The sequence below is a fragment of the Pinus tabuliformis genome, chromosome 8, assembly GCF_031772625.1.
Source record: "Pinus tabuliformis cultivar Carrire ecotype Pingquan chromosome 8, CPIR1, whole genome shotgun sequence".
Lineage (NCBI taxonomy): Eukaryota > Viridiplantae > Streptophyta > Pinopsida > Pinales > Pinaceae > Pinus > Pinus tabuliformis.
Window position 1 is genome coordinate 942,511,699 of NC_142294.1, and position 18,599 is coordinate 942,530,297.

The window sequence follows — 18,599 nt, forward strand, 5'->3', positions numbered from 1 at the left end:
CTATCATTTTCCAAGTATGCCGGTTGACTACAACCGGGAGGGTGCAGTTGACCAGACAGTGGAGCATGCACATTCGCTAGCGAAGTCTCGGTCAACACCAGTGGCCGACCAATTTATCGACAAACTCTTTGTTTTCTAGGTACAACATTTGTACCCGGGATAACTGGGTGATTGGCATACTCTGGCAGGAGTTTCTCGAAGAAGGTGGCATTAGCAGGCCACCAGATGGTGCCTTGTATGGAGTTGGGGATTCTTCACTTTTGTGTGGGGCACAAGGGATGCAGAGAAGCAGCGCAGGGGTGGCATCATTGCTGACACATAAGGAGACTCACTTATCGGATCCCTTAGGGAGGATCTGGAGCGAAGATCCATTCACCGGAGGATATGATGATGCGATAATGGAGGTGATGAAACTGATTAGGTGTGGCCTTACACGTAGAGACATAGCTCTAGGCCATCACATTCAGGGATGTGTGGGAGCATCTTGCGTTGAGTAATGGTCTACAGGTGGGCATGGAGATGCATGGTGGTGTGTTGTAGTGTGTTGGACTCAATGTTGCACGAAGCGGGGATGAAACAGGGATGTTTTTTGGAAGCGGGGATGCAAAAGCGTCATTTTCCAAAAATCTAGGGAGCGAAGTGTTTGCTATATATATATATATTTATATTTTTTTTGCATTTATATTCAAAACAAACATCCCAAATACCAAATTAGTTGTAGAAGACATGAAAACATGCATATTTTTGCATAAATCAAGATAGATATGGCATCCATGATTCCATTGTAGTTACTAGTATGTACATCAATGATTAATTATTCAAGCATCAACCATCTATATTCTAGCAATTACAAACATACATCAAATTTTCAAGCATATTATAAAACATAAAACATCTAAGCATATTATAAAACATAAAACATAGAGCATATTATGATTTATCTAGCAACTGAGCAACTGTCAACATTTTTCATGTCCAAAATTCAAATAATAATGTTTACAAAATAGGTCATTTGGTCACCACCAAGACAAAAAGGTTCAAATTCACAAGCCTTCAAGTCTAATGATTAATCTATGACAAAAGTAGTAAATTGTGAATACATCTATTGATCTCTCCTCCTTCCACCACGAAGAGAACATGGTGGCGGGCCTCCATGTTGTGGCAATGAAGAAGATGGTACCTCTGGAATTTGTGGCACTGAAACTGATGAAGACGAACCCCCTACTGTTGGTGTTGAACGATGGAACCTAGGAACCAAGGGGCCAGATGGGGTGGCATCTCAACTCGATCATCATCATCTTGGAATTGCTCAAAAAATTCATACAAAAAAAACCACTAGTTAACAAAAAAATTAAAAAACAAGAATTAGAGAACTGCTTTATAAGCAAAATTCATACCACAATGGACATACCTGGATAAGAGCATCCTCTAATTGCTCTAATCGCAACACTCCATCCACCAAATTGGGCTCCCTTGGATTCTTGTCGCAAATCTTAAGGTCTTTATTAGTCTTTGCATCATCACAGTAATGGGACAACAATCGCAAGTTGTAATGAACACAAACCAAGCTCTCTGCCCGGTCTAAACTCAACCTGTTCCTTTTAACACTATGGATGAAAGAATAAGAGCTCCAACACCTCTCTTCAGAAGAAGTGTTTATCACCTGTGATAGCACCCGCAATGCCAAAGTTTTTAGAAGTGGAGTAGCCCCTCCATGCATGTTCCACCACTCCAGAGAAGAAAAAGTCTCTCGATCTCTAATTGCATGCATGCTCCCAAATGAACCAGTGTTAAGCATATAGTTTCTCAACTGTCTCAGTACCATGGCAGCCTCCTCCTCATCAGGGACTAATTTACTCAATGCAATCATATATTTTTTGTGAACCTCTTGATCTTGGTGTGGTTTTCTCTTGCTTTCCCCCCAGGTGCTGGTGTTGAAAGCCATGATGGATGATTGTATTTAGGTGTCAAAACATATGCTAATGCATGCAATGGAACATTTAGCATTTCCCATCGGTTTTCCACCTCTGCACAAATATAATTGTACAAGGTGATATCTCTAGGCTCAACATTGTCTTTAATCTGCCCCAACATGCTATCCATTTGCTCATACACCTCTCCTATTATTGGTCAATCTGAATCTCCAAACTTGATGTAATAAATTGGTTTGGTGAATTGCAAAACATATTTAACCTGTGACCAAAAGTACATGTCAAGAATAGTGTCCTTGGCTACATTAGCACCATCTCTATCAGTGTTAATTTTCTCCCATGATTCAACACACACCATATTAGTTAAAGGTTGTCTCACCTTCACTAGCTGCTTAAAGGTGAGGTAATAACTGGCAAATCTTGTTTTTGCAAGTTTAAGCAACTGCAACTTGGAATAAGTGCCATAGAAGTAGTTTACCCTTGTATGCCCTGTGATGAATTTAATGAGCTGCTTCCCTCTCATGTAAAGCTCATTAATCCACCAACATTCTTTATGATTCACAATATCATGCATCAAAAGGTTCAATGTGTGAACCAGGCACCCAAACCAAAAGATGTGTGGATGAGTACGCTCAATAATTTGTCCTGCTGCCTTACAATTTGCTGCATTATCTGTGATTGCTTGAACCACATTATTGGAACCAACATCTTTGATTGATTGCAATAGGAGATCTGCAATGTTTTGGGAAGATGCACTAACGGAGGAGTTATGACATGTAATAAATACTGCACCACTAGCAGAAACACGAAGACCATTTATCAAATGTTGGTTTCTAATATTTGTCCACCCATTTGATATAATGGATACCCTACAATCTACCCACTCATTTGTAAAACTTGTCAAAGCTCTTTGAACCTTTGTTTTTTCCCTTTCTAATAACACTGTTCTAGCTTTCTCATAGTTGGGGGACTTGTATCCTTTGGGGCTTCGTTGATGGCCTTTACCATTTCATGCCAATAGGGAGAGCGAAGCACATTGAATGGTACACCGCAAGCACAAAGAAATGGGACTATCTTGCCATCCACATCATCCCTCCCAACAACATTCACAAAATCCCCTATTGTGTTTTTACCCCCAAAGCTTCCAGAAGTACCATGAGGAGATGAGCTACCAAATATAGACGGTGCACTTGATTCAGAATGAGTTTTTTGTTTCTTGCTTTTTGTTTGTGCAACCTCCTCTATTTGGATGTATTTTCTTCTTTGTTCAGCTGAAATGTTTGGGCAAATTTGTATCCCCACAATACCCTTTTTGTCATCACTGTCCATCACTCCACAAAGATGCCTCCTCACATGGGTATATGAACCACTAAATGGTTTTCCTCCATGACAACCATGAAGGCACATAAATTTGTAGCTTCCACCACCCTTTCCCCCTTCAAGTTTGGTCACATAGTTCCACAAGGGTGTTAATGCAGCTTTCCCCTCTAGTGTTTCAATGTTCCCTTCAGGTTCAACTTCATCCCTTTCCTCTTCAAACCCTTCCTCCTCATCATACAATGGGTCACTCATATTAGGACCACAATCCTCTTGTTCTTCTTCCCTTCTATTCCTACTCCCCTTTGCCATCATTAAAACCAAAAGTGGAATGATACATAGAATCCAAAAGAACACCATCTTGGAATATGGATATAGGTGGTGGATAACCTGCAATTAAACGAGCAAATAGAAAGAATGGAAAAGAGTAGGAGAGGGAGGAGAAAAATACAAAAAACAATGTCAAAAAAATGAGGGAGTTTGAGGTTTGCACTTACCTTTTTAGCTCTTGTAGATGGAAGTCCTCCAAGCTCCTCCTTCTCCTAGCTCCTCCTCTTTCACTCTTCCAAGCTCTCCTTTCTTCTCCTTTCTTTTCCAAGCTCTCATAAACTCAAAGTGAGCAAATGAGAGATGAATGGGTATTAAATCCCTTCATTCTTCACCCAAACCCAAGGTGGACCCACTTGCAACCAAGCAAAAGAAAAGCAAAAAAAAAAAAAAAAAAAAAGAAAAAAAAAAAAAAACTTTTTTTGACCCTTGAAGCAGAAACGGCGGACACCCGGCCTAAGTGGTCGCGATTTGTACGTTTCGGACCCCGAAGCACCGCGCTTCGTATGACCGAACCGCCGTATGAATCACATTTCGGAAAAACTGAAATGCGAATTGGTTGTATGCTTCCGAAAATGGTAGGAAGCATATTTATCATACCGATCCACGTTTCGGTTTTTCCTAAACGCGTTTTGGAGGGCGATTCCACTGCGCATCCGTACGGATGACGGATCGGGCTTTTGATTTGGGGGGAGGGGGGACGTTTCCTCCAACAGTCGTTGGATTGCGTTGTGGAGTGGAAGTGCCTCACATCGCATTGATACATGCGGGGAGTGACAGGTGCAGTAACACAGGCAGGGAGCAGGACTGTACAAGACGGCACAGCTGTAGCCGAGGGTATCCAGCAGTGTACAGGGGTAGACCACTGTGTACAGTGGCATGTCGAGGAGTATTGGGATTATCGGTGGTATGCAAGGGCGTATGGTGCTGCACAACGAGGTCTTGGAGTGTTGCCTCCAAGGACACCCATGGATGGAGACATCAGGCATACCTCTAGGTGTAGTTCACCCAGGATCGATGGGGACACAGATGAGCGATACTTGATGGTATCTGCGGGGACTCACACGCCTGACCCTCTTCTACATCACTTATGTTGATTTGGGGTAGCATCGGATGTGCTCTAGCCACAAAAATTGGAGAGGCTAAAGCACATGAGATCTCCAAGACCCAGAAATGGTTTGGGTAGAATCTAACCAGTTTGGAAGATATTAAAATAATTAATATTTTTCATGGAGTCCCTAAGTCTAAACTTAGGGAAACTAAAATATTAATGTGAATTAATATAAAAATGAGTTAGAATGGTCCAAAAGTCATGGATCAAGCTAGATCTAATCTTAGCTGTTGATTAGGGTCTTAATCTCGGCCGTTGATGGATCAACGAGAAAAGTATAAGAAGAGGCTTGTGGGTCAGTTGGAGAATACACTCAGGGAGATCAGTCAGTTTGATTTTTGGAGCGGTGTTAGCTAAAAAATTCGAACTAATGCTCTGGAGAGCAACAGGAGGCAACAAGTACGATGCAGAGAGTTAAGATCAGCAACAGAAGACCAATGTAGAGGCAGGAGAGGCAGACGCAGGGCCTTTCAGGCAGACACTGAGGTAGGAGGAGACTTCGCAGCCATGAGAGGGCCTGTGTGGGTGACGTAGAGAGGCCCAGGGCTAACGCAGAGTGTCTGGGAGCTACGCAGAGGTCAACCAAGCTGACACTAGGACTGGGAGAAGTGCTGGAAAATTTTTCTCTCTGTTGAGTAAGCCAGTTTGGCACCCGATTGTACTAAAGAATTGCTGAATAATAAAATCCTCCCTTGCTGCACCGGTTTTCCCACATTGGGTTTTTCCGGGGACTGTTGTCCAAAATATCTGTGTTGATGTGTTGATTCTTGTGCATGTGTTTGTTTCTGTATTATGGTGTGATATTTGCAGCATAACTTATTTTGATGTTTATTGAAGGAATTTCATAAATAACTTATTGAAAATAAGTAGGCAAAGTAAATCAGATGTTGTAATGATAGAATTTTCACAGGGTATCAGAGCAAGTAATCAGAGACAGGAAGGGAAAATCAGTTATGGGTTGAGACCACTATGCAGAGGCATCTGTGTCAGGGGACTCAGACAGATTTTCAGAAAATTGCACGAGAGATTTCAATTTCTCCATGTTGGCTTCCATGATAGAAGAAGTGGCTTGTATGACTAGTTCTGCATCATCAGAATTATGGTATATAGACAGTGGAGCCTCTTGGCATATGACGGGAATCAGGGAATGTTTCTCAGAGTGTCGATAAGAGAAGATGAACTTTCAGATCACCATGGGGAACAAGGCAAAGTGTGCTCCAATGGGGAAGGGTACCATAGTTTTTCAAACAGAATCGGGAGAACGGTTCCACACTATAAATTTGCTGCATGTACCAAGATTGGGGATGAACTTACTTTCCGTGTCGCAACTTCAAGGCAAGGGCTATGATGTCTGCTTCATCAAGGAGAAGGTATACGTCAAACACCTGAGCTAGAAAAAGAAAGTGCAGATCGGGATCAAAAGTAACAGGTTGTACAGACTACAACTAGAATCACCAATGGCACTAATAGGCAGTCATGGAGAGAAGAATTTGAATGAATTATGGCACAAAAGAATGTGACATTTGCACCATGGGGCTTTGAGAATTCTCAGGAGCACTGTAACAGGAGTTATGGATCTTAGTACGAATCGAGATGATGTATACAGAGGATGTGCTCTAGAAAAGTATGCCAAGGCAACATTTCTTAGGAGTAAACATAGGGCCAAGAGTGTACTAGGATTGATACACTTAGATATCTGCAAACCTATGTCCACCAAAGCTCTTAGTGGTGCCGAGTATTTCCTTACCTTCATTGATGACCACTCGGGGAAAACTTGGATTTATTTTCTGAAAACCAAAGACGAGGTTTTCTGTCGATTCAAAGAGTTCAAGGCTCTGGTGGAGAATCTTACTGGGAAGAAAATAAAATTTTTGCACTCAGATAATGGAGGAGTGTATGTCGATAAGGACTTCATTGATTTTTGCGCTAAGGAGCGCATCAAAAGAGAGCGGACGACTCCGTACAATCCGGAGCAGAATGGAGTAGCAAAAAGGAAGAACAAGACTATTGTAGAAGCAGCTAGGGCCATGATGTATGATTAGGATATGCAAAAATTCCTATGGGCAGAAGCATGCAACACAACAGTCTATGTTCGAAACAGGACTCCTCATTGGGCGTTGGGCAAGATTACTCTAGAGAAAGTCTTCATAGGGAAGATGCTTGAGGTCAATCATTTCAGGATATTTGGGAGTTTAGCATATTGCCGCATACCCGAGGAAAAGAGGAAAAAGCTGGATCAAATTGCGGAAAAGGGATATCTAGTGGGATATAGCGAGAATGCCAAGGCATACATAATCTATCTTCTAGCGAGAAGGAAGGTATTGGTTCGACGAGATGTAAAGTTCATGGAGGACAGGGCTTTCAGAAAATCTCGTGAGATGCCTTTCGAGGAGCAGTGAAAAGAAGAGTCGTTGGTTAAACCTCTTCAACCAACAAAAGTAAAGAATTCTTCCTCGGATCAGGAAGATTCACAGGATGAGGAGGAGCTAATAGAGGCACCTACTGGCAGAGGAATAACTAGTAGGGAACTTCGTCATATTTTGCTAGATGCAGAAGACTTCATCGGTGCGCCAAGAAACAATAAGAGGGAGCGAAAACAACCAGATAGATATCAGGCATTAGTAGCTCAGGATGGGGAGCCTGTCAATTTCTAGGAGGCAGCTCAACATCAAGTTTGGTTAGATGCAATGGTAGAGGAGTACAACTCCATAATGGTGAATGATGTCTGGGAGGTAGTGCCAAGGCCTCAAGACAGATCAGTAGTAGATTCGAGATGGATCTACAAGATCAAATATGCTGCAGACGACAGTGTTGAGAAATACAAGGCCAGGTTTGTGGCTAAGGGGTATGCTGAAAAAGAAGGAATTGAATACGAGGATAGACCTTCACCCCAGTAGCCAGGTATACATCTATTAGGACCGTGATATCGCTTGCAGCTCAGATGGGGTGGGAGATTCATCAGATGGATGTCAAAACGACTTTTCTGAACAAGGTAATAGAAGAAGAGGTATACATAGAACAACCAGAGGGCTTTAAGACACATGAGAAGAAGTCTCATGTATGTAGATTGAAGAAAGCCTTGTATGAGCTGAAATAGGCACTTAGAGCATGGTATGGTCGAATCGATGGCTACTTTAGAAGATGGGATTTGTCCAGAGTGATGCGGATCTAAATCTCTACTATCTGGTTATAGAGAGTGAGCCGCTAATCGTAGTATTGTATGTGGATGATATCTTTCTGACAGCATCATCCAGGCTTATTGGGGACTGTAAGAAGAATCTAGCTACAAAATTCGATATGAAGGATTTGGGACTAATGCATTACTTGCTAGGGTTGGAAGTTTGGCAGTAGAAGGGCGAGATCTTCCTTGGGCAAGGGAGGTTTGCTGCATAAATCCTGAAAAGATTAAGGTTGGAGGACTGTAGACCCATGGCTACTCTAATGATCACCAACTAGAAGAAGATCAATGCATCAGAAGACAAGGATGTTGATCCCACCCTATATAGGCAGCTCACAGGGTTCCTGATGTATCTGGTCAATACCAGGCCAGACATTTGCTATGCTGTCAACATCCTCAGTCAGTTCATGGTGGAGCCGGAGAGGGCGCACTAGGTAGTAACCAAACACGTTCTCAGGTATTTACAGGGAACAGTCGATTATGGAATCTTGTACACCAGGGGTAGGGATATCGGATTGAGTGGATTTACTGATTCAGATTGGTCAGCAAGTTCAGTGGATTGGAAAAGTACCTTTGGGTACTGTTTCAACATTGGATTAGGAATGACTTCCTGGTGCAGTAGGAAATAGAAGTCCGTGGCTCTGAGCTCATCTGAGGTAGAATATATGGCGGCAAGCACAACTTCGTGTGAGGCCATATGGCTTAGAAAACTGCTTGTGAACCTATTCAAAAGGAAAATGGAGGCGACCGGGATCATGTGCGATAATCAGAGTTGCATTAAGCTCTCTGAGAATCCAGTGTTTCATGATCGGACAAAGCATATTGATATCCAGTGTCACTTTGTTAGAGACTGTGTCCAACGAGGAGTTGTACAGTTGAGCTACTCTCCTACAGGAGAACAGGTGGCGACATCCTCATCAAGGCCCTTGGAAGGAGAAAGTTTGATTACTTTAGGGAAAAGATGGGGATGATAAAGAACCCGTTTCAGTAGCAGAAATGGGGATAGAAACACGAATGCAGAGGGAGTTGTAGTGTTGGGAGAAAAGGACCAGCAACAACATAGATGTAGAGGGAGTTGCCGTACAGATGCAGCAGTGGCAGTAGTAGAGCTATGGGCAGCGGCATAGGATGCAGTAGTGTAGAGGATGTTGGGCAAGGAGCCTTAGCATCAGCCTAGGGACCGATGCTGGATGATCAGGGTGATACTCAGTGAGGAGTATTACTAGAGCACAATCCTCACTAAGAGGCAATGTTGATTTGGGTAGCATCGAATGTGATCTAGCCACGAAAATTGGTGGAGAGGCTAAAGCACATGAGATCTCCAAGACCCAAAAATGGTTTGGGAAGAATCTAACCAGTTTGGAAGATATTAAATTAATTAATATTTTTCATGGAGTCCCTAAGTCTAAACTTAGGGAAAATAAAATATTAATGTTTATTAATATAGAACTGAGTTAGAATGGTCCAAAAATCATGGATCAAGCCAGATCTAATCTTAGTTGTTGATTAAGGACTTAATCTCGGCCGTTGATGGACCAACGAGAAAAGTATAAGAAGAGGCTTGAGGGTCAGTTGGAGAATACATTGAGGGAGACTAGTCACTTCGATTTTTGGAGCGGGGTTAGCTGAGAAATTCGAACTAGTGGTCTGGAGAGCAGCAGGAGGCAACGAATACGGAGCAGAGAGTCAGGATCAGCAACAGAAGACCAGCGCAGAGGCAGGAGAGGCAGACGCTGAGGCAGCAGGAGACTGCGCAGTCACTAGAGGGCCTGTGTGGGTTACATAGAGAGGCCCAGGGCTGACACAGAGTGTCTGGGAGCTACGCAGAGGTCAGCCAGGCTGATGCTGGGACTGGGAGAAGTGATGGACAATTTTTCTCTCTGTTGGGTAAGCCAGTTTGGCACTCGGTTGTACTGAAGAATTGCCGAATAATAAAATCCTCCCTTGCTGCACCGGTTTTCCCACATTGGGTTTTTTCGAGGACTATTGTCCAAGATATCTGTGTCGATGTGTTGATTCTTGTGCATGTGTTTGTTTTTGCATTATGGTGTGATATCTGCAGTAGAATTTATTTTAATGTTTATTGAAGGAATTTCATAAATAACTTATTGAAAATAGGTAGGCAAAGTAAATTAGATGTTGCAGTGATAGAATTTTCACAACTTACAAGAACAAGCAATCTGGTTGTTGTCCTTTGAAACTTTGGGCATGAGCAACAAGGGACGAGGAGCTCACCCGAGATATTTGGATGACACTTGGTGCAATAGAGAAGAGCCTTCTCAGTAGGGGCATTGGGCCGATGCGCGAGTTGACAGCCACAGGTCTAGGGATGAGGTGATCACCGACAGGGATAGCATATTGTTCATCACTGATCCTGTGCCTGGGAAGCTAGTCATAGGGGAGACATGTGTCACTCTTTCCACAAGGCATGTTTGGACCATGCATGAGCAGAGGATACCTTGTACAACTAAGACAATTGTCCAGTATGTATCCGGATTCCCGACATTGTATCGACACATTCTCCAGAGGGCGGGTAGACGAACCAGTGGCGATGGTTGGCAGGAGCAGAATGGATCCGCATACACTGAGTTGATTGCACGTATTAGATACCCATCTATTGGTTGCATTTAGGGGTAGCTATTTGGCACACGTGGTTTCTAGTGGTCATTAGTACTACACAGTGGTAGGCATAGGACAATTTAGCATGTCTTAGATTAGTTCATGATGCATGGAGCCTATATATGGGTGGCATGCAGGGACTGGAGATGAGGGCCAGAGGGATTCCATTAGTTGTCAAGGATATGCCGCAGCAGGTTTGGCTATGGGATGCAGGGATTCGGTTGATCGATAGATCACTTGTGGTGAGTGAAGTGGTGGCAGAGAGGGATATAGTTCGCTCTTGGGATGACACATGGGAGTTCACAGAGGGTTTCATCATATGGGGAGGCAAACGTTCTCTGTTGCTGCACAGGTTCAAAGTTAGATTTGGATGGGTAGGCCTTGACGCCATAGGCAGGATGTGTGTCGCTTCTTTTAGTATTCCACCTTCGAGTTCTAGGAGAGGAGGATATTGTCTACGCATGATGGGGAGTATGACATAGTCAGAGTAGCGCAGCGTCAACATGGTGGCACCACTCTGGGACTAGCAGGGAATTGGGGCATCACAGTGCTTCACAGCTTAATAACCTTTAGGGATGTGCTGGCTGCTACAGGGAGAGATCATACAGATCTTCCATTGGGCTTTAGCGAGTCACTGATGGAGCAGGGGACTTTTGGTACTTGCACTAGGGAGGATAGTGAGTCGAGTGAGGGGAGCTTCATGTGGACAAGATGGCCTAGGATACTGGTATTGAAGGATTCTTTCATATCAGGACAGTGCAAAGGTCAGGGATGATTCAGTGGCACGTCTGGGACCTTGGCACATTTTGCAGTGATAGTGGGGAGTAGCAAATAGAGACGATGCTTGTTCAGACACTACTTGAGGACAAGCAATTTTTGGTGCATTGGAGCTTGCCGGATGGGATGCTACTTGGGAGGGCGAGAACAACTTGAGCATCTAGCACTGAAGTTGCTTGGGGACAACCAACATTTGGGTGGGGAGGATTGTAATTCCCCTTCCTAAATTATTTTGGAACAAGATTAATTTCTACATTTTGGGGCCAATTTTGGGGGTGATGGGGCCCATTCGATTTTATTAGGAGGCTAGACTTAGTAGAAGTTATTTTGATGTAGTAAAGTTATACGTGGGAGCCGCCCACACTAGGAGAATACACATTCCCTAGTTCGATTTGCATGGAGGGGAAATCGATGGTTAAGTGAGGGACCCACGATGGAGGGAAAATGGAGGGAAAAATGCTCCATGAAATTTATATAAGGAAGGTAGCTCCTCATTTCATCATCTTATCTTTTGACATATTGAACTCAATCTTAGTTGCTCGAGTTGCTTAGTCGGGTTACTGTGTTTTTTAGCACACGTGTGTCTTTGAGCAGAGAGCTCAACCCTTGGTTTGGTGGACTCGAGTGCCAGCTCTAGAAGGAAGTTCTTCTTCATCTCAGTTCGTAGCAGCATCAGGGAGACGAGCCACAACAACTGTAAGTAGAGTTCCAACAACAGGGGGAGTAACAACAGTGCAGGGATTGCGCAGTCACAGCGTGAGGCATTCCAGGAAGTTGGGGAGACATGAGCACCCTTTCATCATTTTCAGGAGTATAGAGGGCATTACAGACAAGAAGGCCGTCCTACACGCAACTCTCATTTCATCACATGCAGGATTGCGTCATCTCCTCCATGACTGCGTATTCATTGGAGTGAGACTCTTTGGGGCAACACCATCCGGGGGAGTTTGGAGCTGGGGTGCTGGGAGATCATTGGAGGGCCATTTGAAGAGGATTGTTGGAGTTGGGAGAGCAGAGGTTGACAGGATCAGTCACAACAACAAAATTCGAAATTGGAGGGCTAAGCTGTGAAGGGTCAATTTTTGAAGTTTGGAACCAAGGGAAACCCTTTCTGGGTTTTTCTAGGTTTTGGGCAAGGATCACACTCTTAATTTTATAGATTTTTCTGGGCAGATCTAAGGGGTCAAACAGGGGTCCCAACTCAATTAGCAACTAGAGGAGCTAAGGGGAATTTGGGCCAAAATTCCGAGGTCAACATTTGGTCAATTCCTTCATGGGTTATTCTAGGTTTCTTGCGTAGAGGTTGGGATTAATTTTCTAGAATTTTCTGAACAACAGGGAAGGCTCTAACATTAGATCATTTCAGGCATCAACACCTTTCTGGGCAGTAACAACACAGCTCTTGTGCCAGATTACCAACAGATTTGAGGAGGGTGTTCCATTGTTCATTTTGGGCTTTTGCTAGGTTTCCTAGAGTGAGCCAAGGTGCACACATTCCAGCACTTTGTTGTACACCTCTTCCCATTTAATAAAATGAGTAGACAACGCAGTTTGGTTGCCAATTTTGTGGTTTGATGGTTTGATTTAATTTTATGGTGTTTTTTTTATTGTTTGCTTTGCATAACACTATTTTTCCTAGTTTGGAACATTACATATTCAAAAAATGTGGTTGAATCTGAAAATGTAGAGAGAGTTGCAACATATAGCTGCTAAAATGGATTGTGGTTCCCTCTAGACTCAAGATCACTTTGACAACTTAGAGGACTAAACAACCAGAGAGAAGTAAGAGGATCATTGTTGGGGCATTATCAATTAACCGTTCACTTGCAGGTTGTTTCGCATAGTTGGGCAGATTGAAGTAGTTCAACAATGCATATAAGACATGTTAGGTTCACTAGATGACTCACCAAGGAGAGTTAAGTCCGAAATTCATATATATATATGTTACATAGGTACCACTCCCAACCATTGGAGAGCACGTACCCTATGCTCCTGGGAGCGGGTATGAAATGCTCCAAAACCGCTAGGAGCTTCAGCGTCTTCTTTGGAGCCTTTTGGGAACATCATTGCAACAAATTTTGACGTTTCGGGTACCTATTTTGAGCAGGGAAGGAATTGAGCGGGGAAGGTACCATTTGTTTATTTGCTAAGTGATACATGCTAGGTCAGGGGGTTGGACTGCATGAGCTCTATAAAGCGAAAAAGATGTGGAGATGTAGCAAAGGTTTCAACTTTCAACAAAATATAGATAGTTGCTCGTCATTCTTTGGTAGCGTCTGTTGCAAATCTTGAAGTTCAACAATTGTAAACAAGTCTACTCTCTTGAAGCCTATCTTGAAGCTTTAATGATAAGATTCAATGAATTACAATGATGGTTAGAAAGAGAAAGAGTAGTGTGTTGTTTAGTTTCATTTTATGAATTTCCAAACTTGAATTTCGAAGTTGAATATAATATAGCATTGCATGAAATCACATAATAATCGTGTAATAATGGCCTTTTTTCGAGTTTGGGAGCTCTGCATGTTTCTTTGCAAGATGTTTCTTTGAGTTTTTTGGCAGTGTTTGAAAGTTCAATCTTTTACATATTTCTTTGCAAGATGGAATTTGATTGGCAAGTTTTGAACATGTTTCGAAATTCCACATATTTCTTTCCATGATGGAATTTGGTAGGCAAGTTGTCCATCACAGAGATGTAATTTATTTTCTTCATTGTCAACATTTTTGGTTAAAACAATCTAAACAAACATTAAAATTGCAGAATTTGTTGAAAGTAGACAAGTATTAGGTTTAAAATTCCTATCTTGAATTTGTTAAATTCCACAAGTTTTAGGTTTAAAATTCTTATCTTGTTTTGTTTGACATTGGTTGTTATTTTTTCATAATTTTCACTATATTATTTTTATATTTAACATTGGTTATTTTTTATTGTTAATGTTCATTAAGTGGTAAAGGTGTTTCATATGTTAATTGTTGGGTCAGTGGTAAAGTTGTTTTATATGTTAATTGTTTGTTTTAATTTGGTATGTACATTTAATTTTTACACTTCATTTTTTTCAAATAATTATTTTAATTTTAATTTTAATATTTTATATTATTTCCGTTCCCAACTTGACATTTCCTGTAAAATTGGGCAAAGCTTCTACCTGTACCGGATACTTGTGCCCCCGTACCTGAAGTACCTGTGTACCTGAAACTCGTGCAACATAGATATTTACATTTCCTTCTTTTCCTCTGCCATTTATAACACGTGTTGATTGATGATCACCAAGGAGACCAAGTTGCTCCTGAGGAAATCAACTTTCTTTCTTGAGCAGTTTCTCTTTGCATTTTGTATTGAGAGGCCTCTACACCACATTTTCAGGTTAATTTCTTGTTCCAAAGGATATTAGGCCTATGTAGGGACTTGGAAGTTTGTTTTATTGCTGATTTGAAGGCTTAGTTTATTATGAGTTCATATTTGTAAGTCAAAGGCTCCAGAATACGCAGGAACTTTTACGTCAGCTGGTTACTGGATTCTGCCAGGCATCTTTAGACCTGTGATTCCTTGGGTAGAAGTTATGCATCTCGACATAGTAACAGAAAATATTCAAAACTTGACCTACAGACATATCAAATCAGGACCTTTTTGATGAAGTGTCATTTGCCTTGAACTTTGTATTTATTGAGTGAGATGCTACACTTTGTATTGGGTTTCTAATGGGGCCTGTTCACCTACTAGATTCCTTATGATGTCATTTTCCAAATAAGGCTGATTAAAGGAGTGATTTGTATGTCAAGACATTTTCTGTTTATTTTAAAGCTATTAATCTTGTTTCTATATGACAGAAGCTAGAGCAATTTAAATTCCATTGTTTCTTCAAAACATAGTTGCCCATGGTAATTTCACTGAAAGGTTTGTTCATTCAATGCTCTATATTTTTTTTCCCTCGTGGTTAGACTTGTAATTGAGTTCCTCAGTTATTTTTGCAAGTATTCTGTGCTTTGTGCCTTGAGAAGAAGTTGGGAGAATTCAGTTCAAAACATTTTACTTTTCTTTTACTCAAACTGCAATGTTATCTAAATTTGTTAAACATTTTACTTTTCTACTCAAATTGCAATGTTTCTAAATTTGTTTCCTTTTCCACGCAGCTTGACTTGGGTTGCAACTGGTGGGATGGATAAAAAACTAATGATTTGGGAATTACAAAGCTCATCACTGCGATGCACTTGTCAGCATGAGGCATGTTTTCTTCCTTAGAGGAGATCTGTCAACTTGCTAGATGGTGGATACAAGTCCATGTGTTTACTTGCATGAAAATAATGGAAACATTGTAAAATTGTTGGTATTTTTACAGGAAGGCGTGATGAGGTTATCATGGTCATTGTCATCCCAGCACATAATAACTTCTTCCCTTGATGGAATTGTCCGCCTTTGGGATAGTCGGTCAGGGGTTTGTGAAAGAGTTTTCAAGGGTCACAATGATTCAATTCAGGATATGGTGGTGACAGTGTATGTTTCTGAGGCTTTTGATACTATAGCATTGATGGCATTCAATTATGCTTTCTGCATTCAAGCTGTAGCTTTGAATAAAATGCTGCTTCTTGTTGGCTTTACTGTTTAGGTAAGCAATTATACTTTTAGGTTATTGTGGATTGAATATCTGCTAATTCTTCTTGCAGGGATCAACGGTTTATCCTTACAGGATCAGATGACACGACTGCGAAAGTTTTTGAAATTGGGGCATTTTGATTTTATATACTGTTTCATTCAAAATTATTGCCATGTTTGATTCTGAGTCACGCAGAAGATTAGAGGAGCTGAGACTGAGGTAATAAATTGCTTTCCACAAGATAACATAGGTAACTATCGACTGAAGTGAACTGGGGGGCAGAAGCTAACTATGTTGGTTTCTTTTTCTGTAAGGTTCTTTTAACAATAATAATGTTGTATCTACAATATTTTTTTAATTATCTTTTAGCAGTTGACATTAGTATTTGAGTAAACTTTATAAGGTTCATGTTCTCTTATCAAAATGATTATATTTTTTCGTTATTTTTGATAAATGGATCTTGTAATTACAATTTCTGCTCTAATTTTCCTGTTTTTCAAGTATTCTTTATTTAAGAGGATAATACAGTTGAGGTTATCTTAAATACTTTCATTGAATAGAATTATAAATTTTATTTCATTTAGAGGGTAGGGGCCTGTCATAACTGTACTAGTAATGATAATATTAAAACAGTTTGCTTGTTATTTATTCACTTTAGTATTAGTTTACTGCCTTCGACAATATGTGATAAGGCCTCGATATGTATTCTTTAAGTTCTAATATTGCTAAGATTAACATGTACCTGTTTGATGCCCATTTTATGTCCTAAATGTTGAAATGAGCAACTTTAATTCCAAAATACAATTATTATATTCAGCATTGGTTAGGCATTTATTTGTTCAAAGCGTGAGATTGTGTCTTTTTTCTTCTGCACATTTTATGTCATCAAGGTTCAGCAAATTTGTGGCCTTCTTACTGTTGGAGCGCTGGCTGGGGAGATCAAATGCTATATAGTGCTTGCATATGGACTCGTAAGTTGAGGTAAAGTTGACCAATTGTGTGCACAAAAAATAACCCCATGTTATGGAAAATGCTATAATCTAACCATTAATAAATAATGAAAACTGCTTAAATCTCATGCCAAAGACACACCATGGGAGAAAAAGATATTTATCAACCAAGATGTTATTTCTTGGTTATCTTAGGACATGCCTGGTTGGATTGTCCATGTTTATGCATTTTCAAGCTCTCAGCTGATGAATTGGATCATTTTGAGGTATTGAGGAACATAATTTTTTCTATTGTGTTGTTTTACACAAACAAACATTGATGGAATACACCCAACAAGAAAGAGTGGATATGCTGTTCGCATTAAATGATGCAAGTTCTCATTACATCATTTTATCAATGAGAATTTTATTATACATATAAGTCTTAAGTATGCCTAACTTCCTCCCATAATGGTCATTTTACATGCTTGTTCAAAATATTAAAAAGCTAAAGTTCTTTACAAGCAAGATGTTTGCAATCCATAGGATAATATCTTCAAAATAGAGACTAAAAGTGAATTGTCTCCAACAAATTTGAAGTACAATTTATGTCACCATCCTTTTGTCTAATTGCCAATTGGATGAGATCCCAGGTTGATTGAATAGTCAATGTTTCTACCATTGACATAGATTTTGGCTTGTGCATTGAAGTCACCTCCACCTCTTCACAATCCGAAATATCAAAAAAAATTGTTTGCTTCTGCAAGGGAACACCATCACATTTTTCCAGTACATCCTCAACATCCTTCAGGGTCATCTTCTTTACCACTTCATTTTCATCCTACCCAAGGGTCTTTCTTATGAAGTACAATAACGTATAATATACTCTTCATTTTCTTTATCGTCTTTGTTAATTTGGACTTGTTCTAATAACATCTTTTTTTTTTAAAGTTTTATCTCACTTGATACCTCTGTGGCCTTGGCATTATGATTGAGTTTTATATAAAATTGCAATCATCTTTTTGTTGAACCAATTCTACATTCTCAACTTTTATCAATCAAAATAAACCATGTTCTTTCACATCCATAGAAAATAATTTTTTGTTATTCTTAGTAACAATAAAACACCTAGTGTCACTGAAATTTATATGCAAGTATGGGCTAAGCTTCAATATACTAATCAAAAGTAGACTTTTCTCTAATCAAAGGAAATAATAGACATCTATAACCATTACCTTTCTACCTTTTCACTAAAGTTGAAGATTTTCCTTTATTTTTATCCTATATTATTTTCATCCACTCAATACATCAAAATCAAGTTGAGATTTTTTGTCAACAAAATCCTCATAAACTCCTTATTGTTAGTAAAATATCTAGATGCCCCTAAATCAACATACCAATCATCAATACCACATTTTGAATCCTTATTTGTAGCCATAACCACGTGGAATTCTTCTTCGTGTACATTACCACAATTCCTTTCAGATCGAGTCATTGAAATCATGATCTTAGTTGTGTTGTATCATGCACCCATTTTCGACAAAAAAATTTTATATGCTCTAATTTGCAATAATAAAAAAGCCTAAAGAGGTTTTCTATATTTACTTGATTGAGAGGATTTGTTTTGGTACCTTTGCTCTTGTTGTGCGTGTTGTTACATACTCAAATGTGCCTAGTGTTGAAATATGTAACTAGGTTTGGTCTTCAAAATGACACATGTAATCATGGTTTTATGTATTTAATGAAAAGAGAAAAATAAATTTATTATTGTTATTCTTGAGGCATAGGTTTCATTCTCAGGGGAAATTTATTTTTAGGTCA

At 40.3% G+C, this 18,599-nt stretch overlaps 1 protein-coding gene across 4 annotated transcripts in view; it reads left to right on the forward strand.

Annotated features, from left to right (window-relative positions):
• The window catches only part of LOC149238602 (uncharacterized), a 349,551-nt gene extending 333,321 nt beyond the window's left edge, over positions 1–16,230 (forward strand). For all 4 annotated transcript variants that reach the window (XM_089373104.1, XM_089373107.1, XM_089373106.1 and 1 more), the window contains 3 exons: positions 15,389–15,483; positions 15,599–15,749; positions 15,920–16,230. In XM_089373104.1, coding sequence (XP_089229230.1) covers positions 15,389–15,483; positions 15,599–15,749; positions 15,920–15,989 — 316 coding nt within the window. In that variant the 3' untranslated portion in view covers positions 15,990–16,230. The remainder of the gene's footprint in view (positions 1–15,388; positions 15,484–15,598; positions 15,750–15,919) is intronic.
• Positions 16,231–18,599: the final 2,369 nt, after the last annotated feature.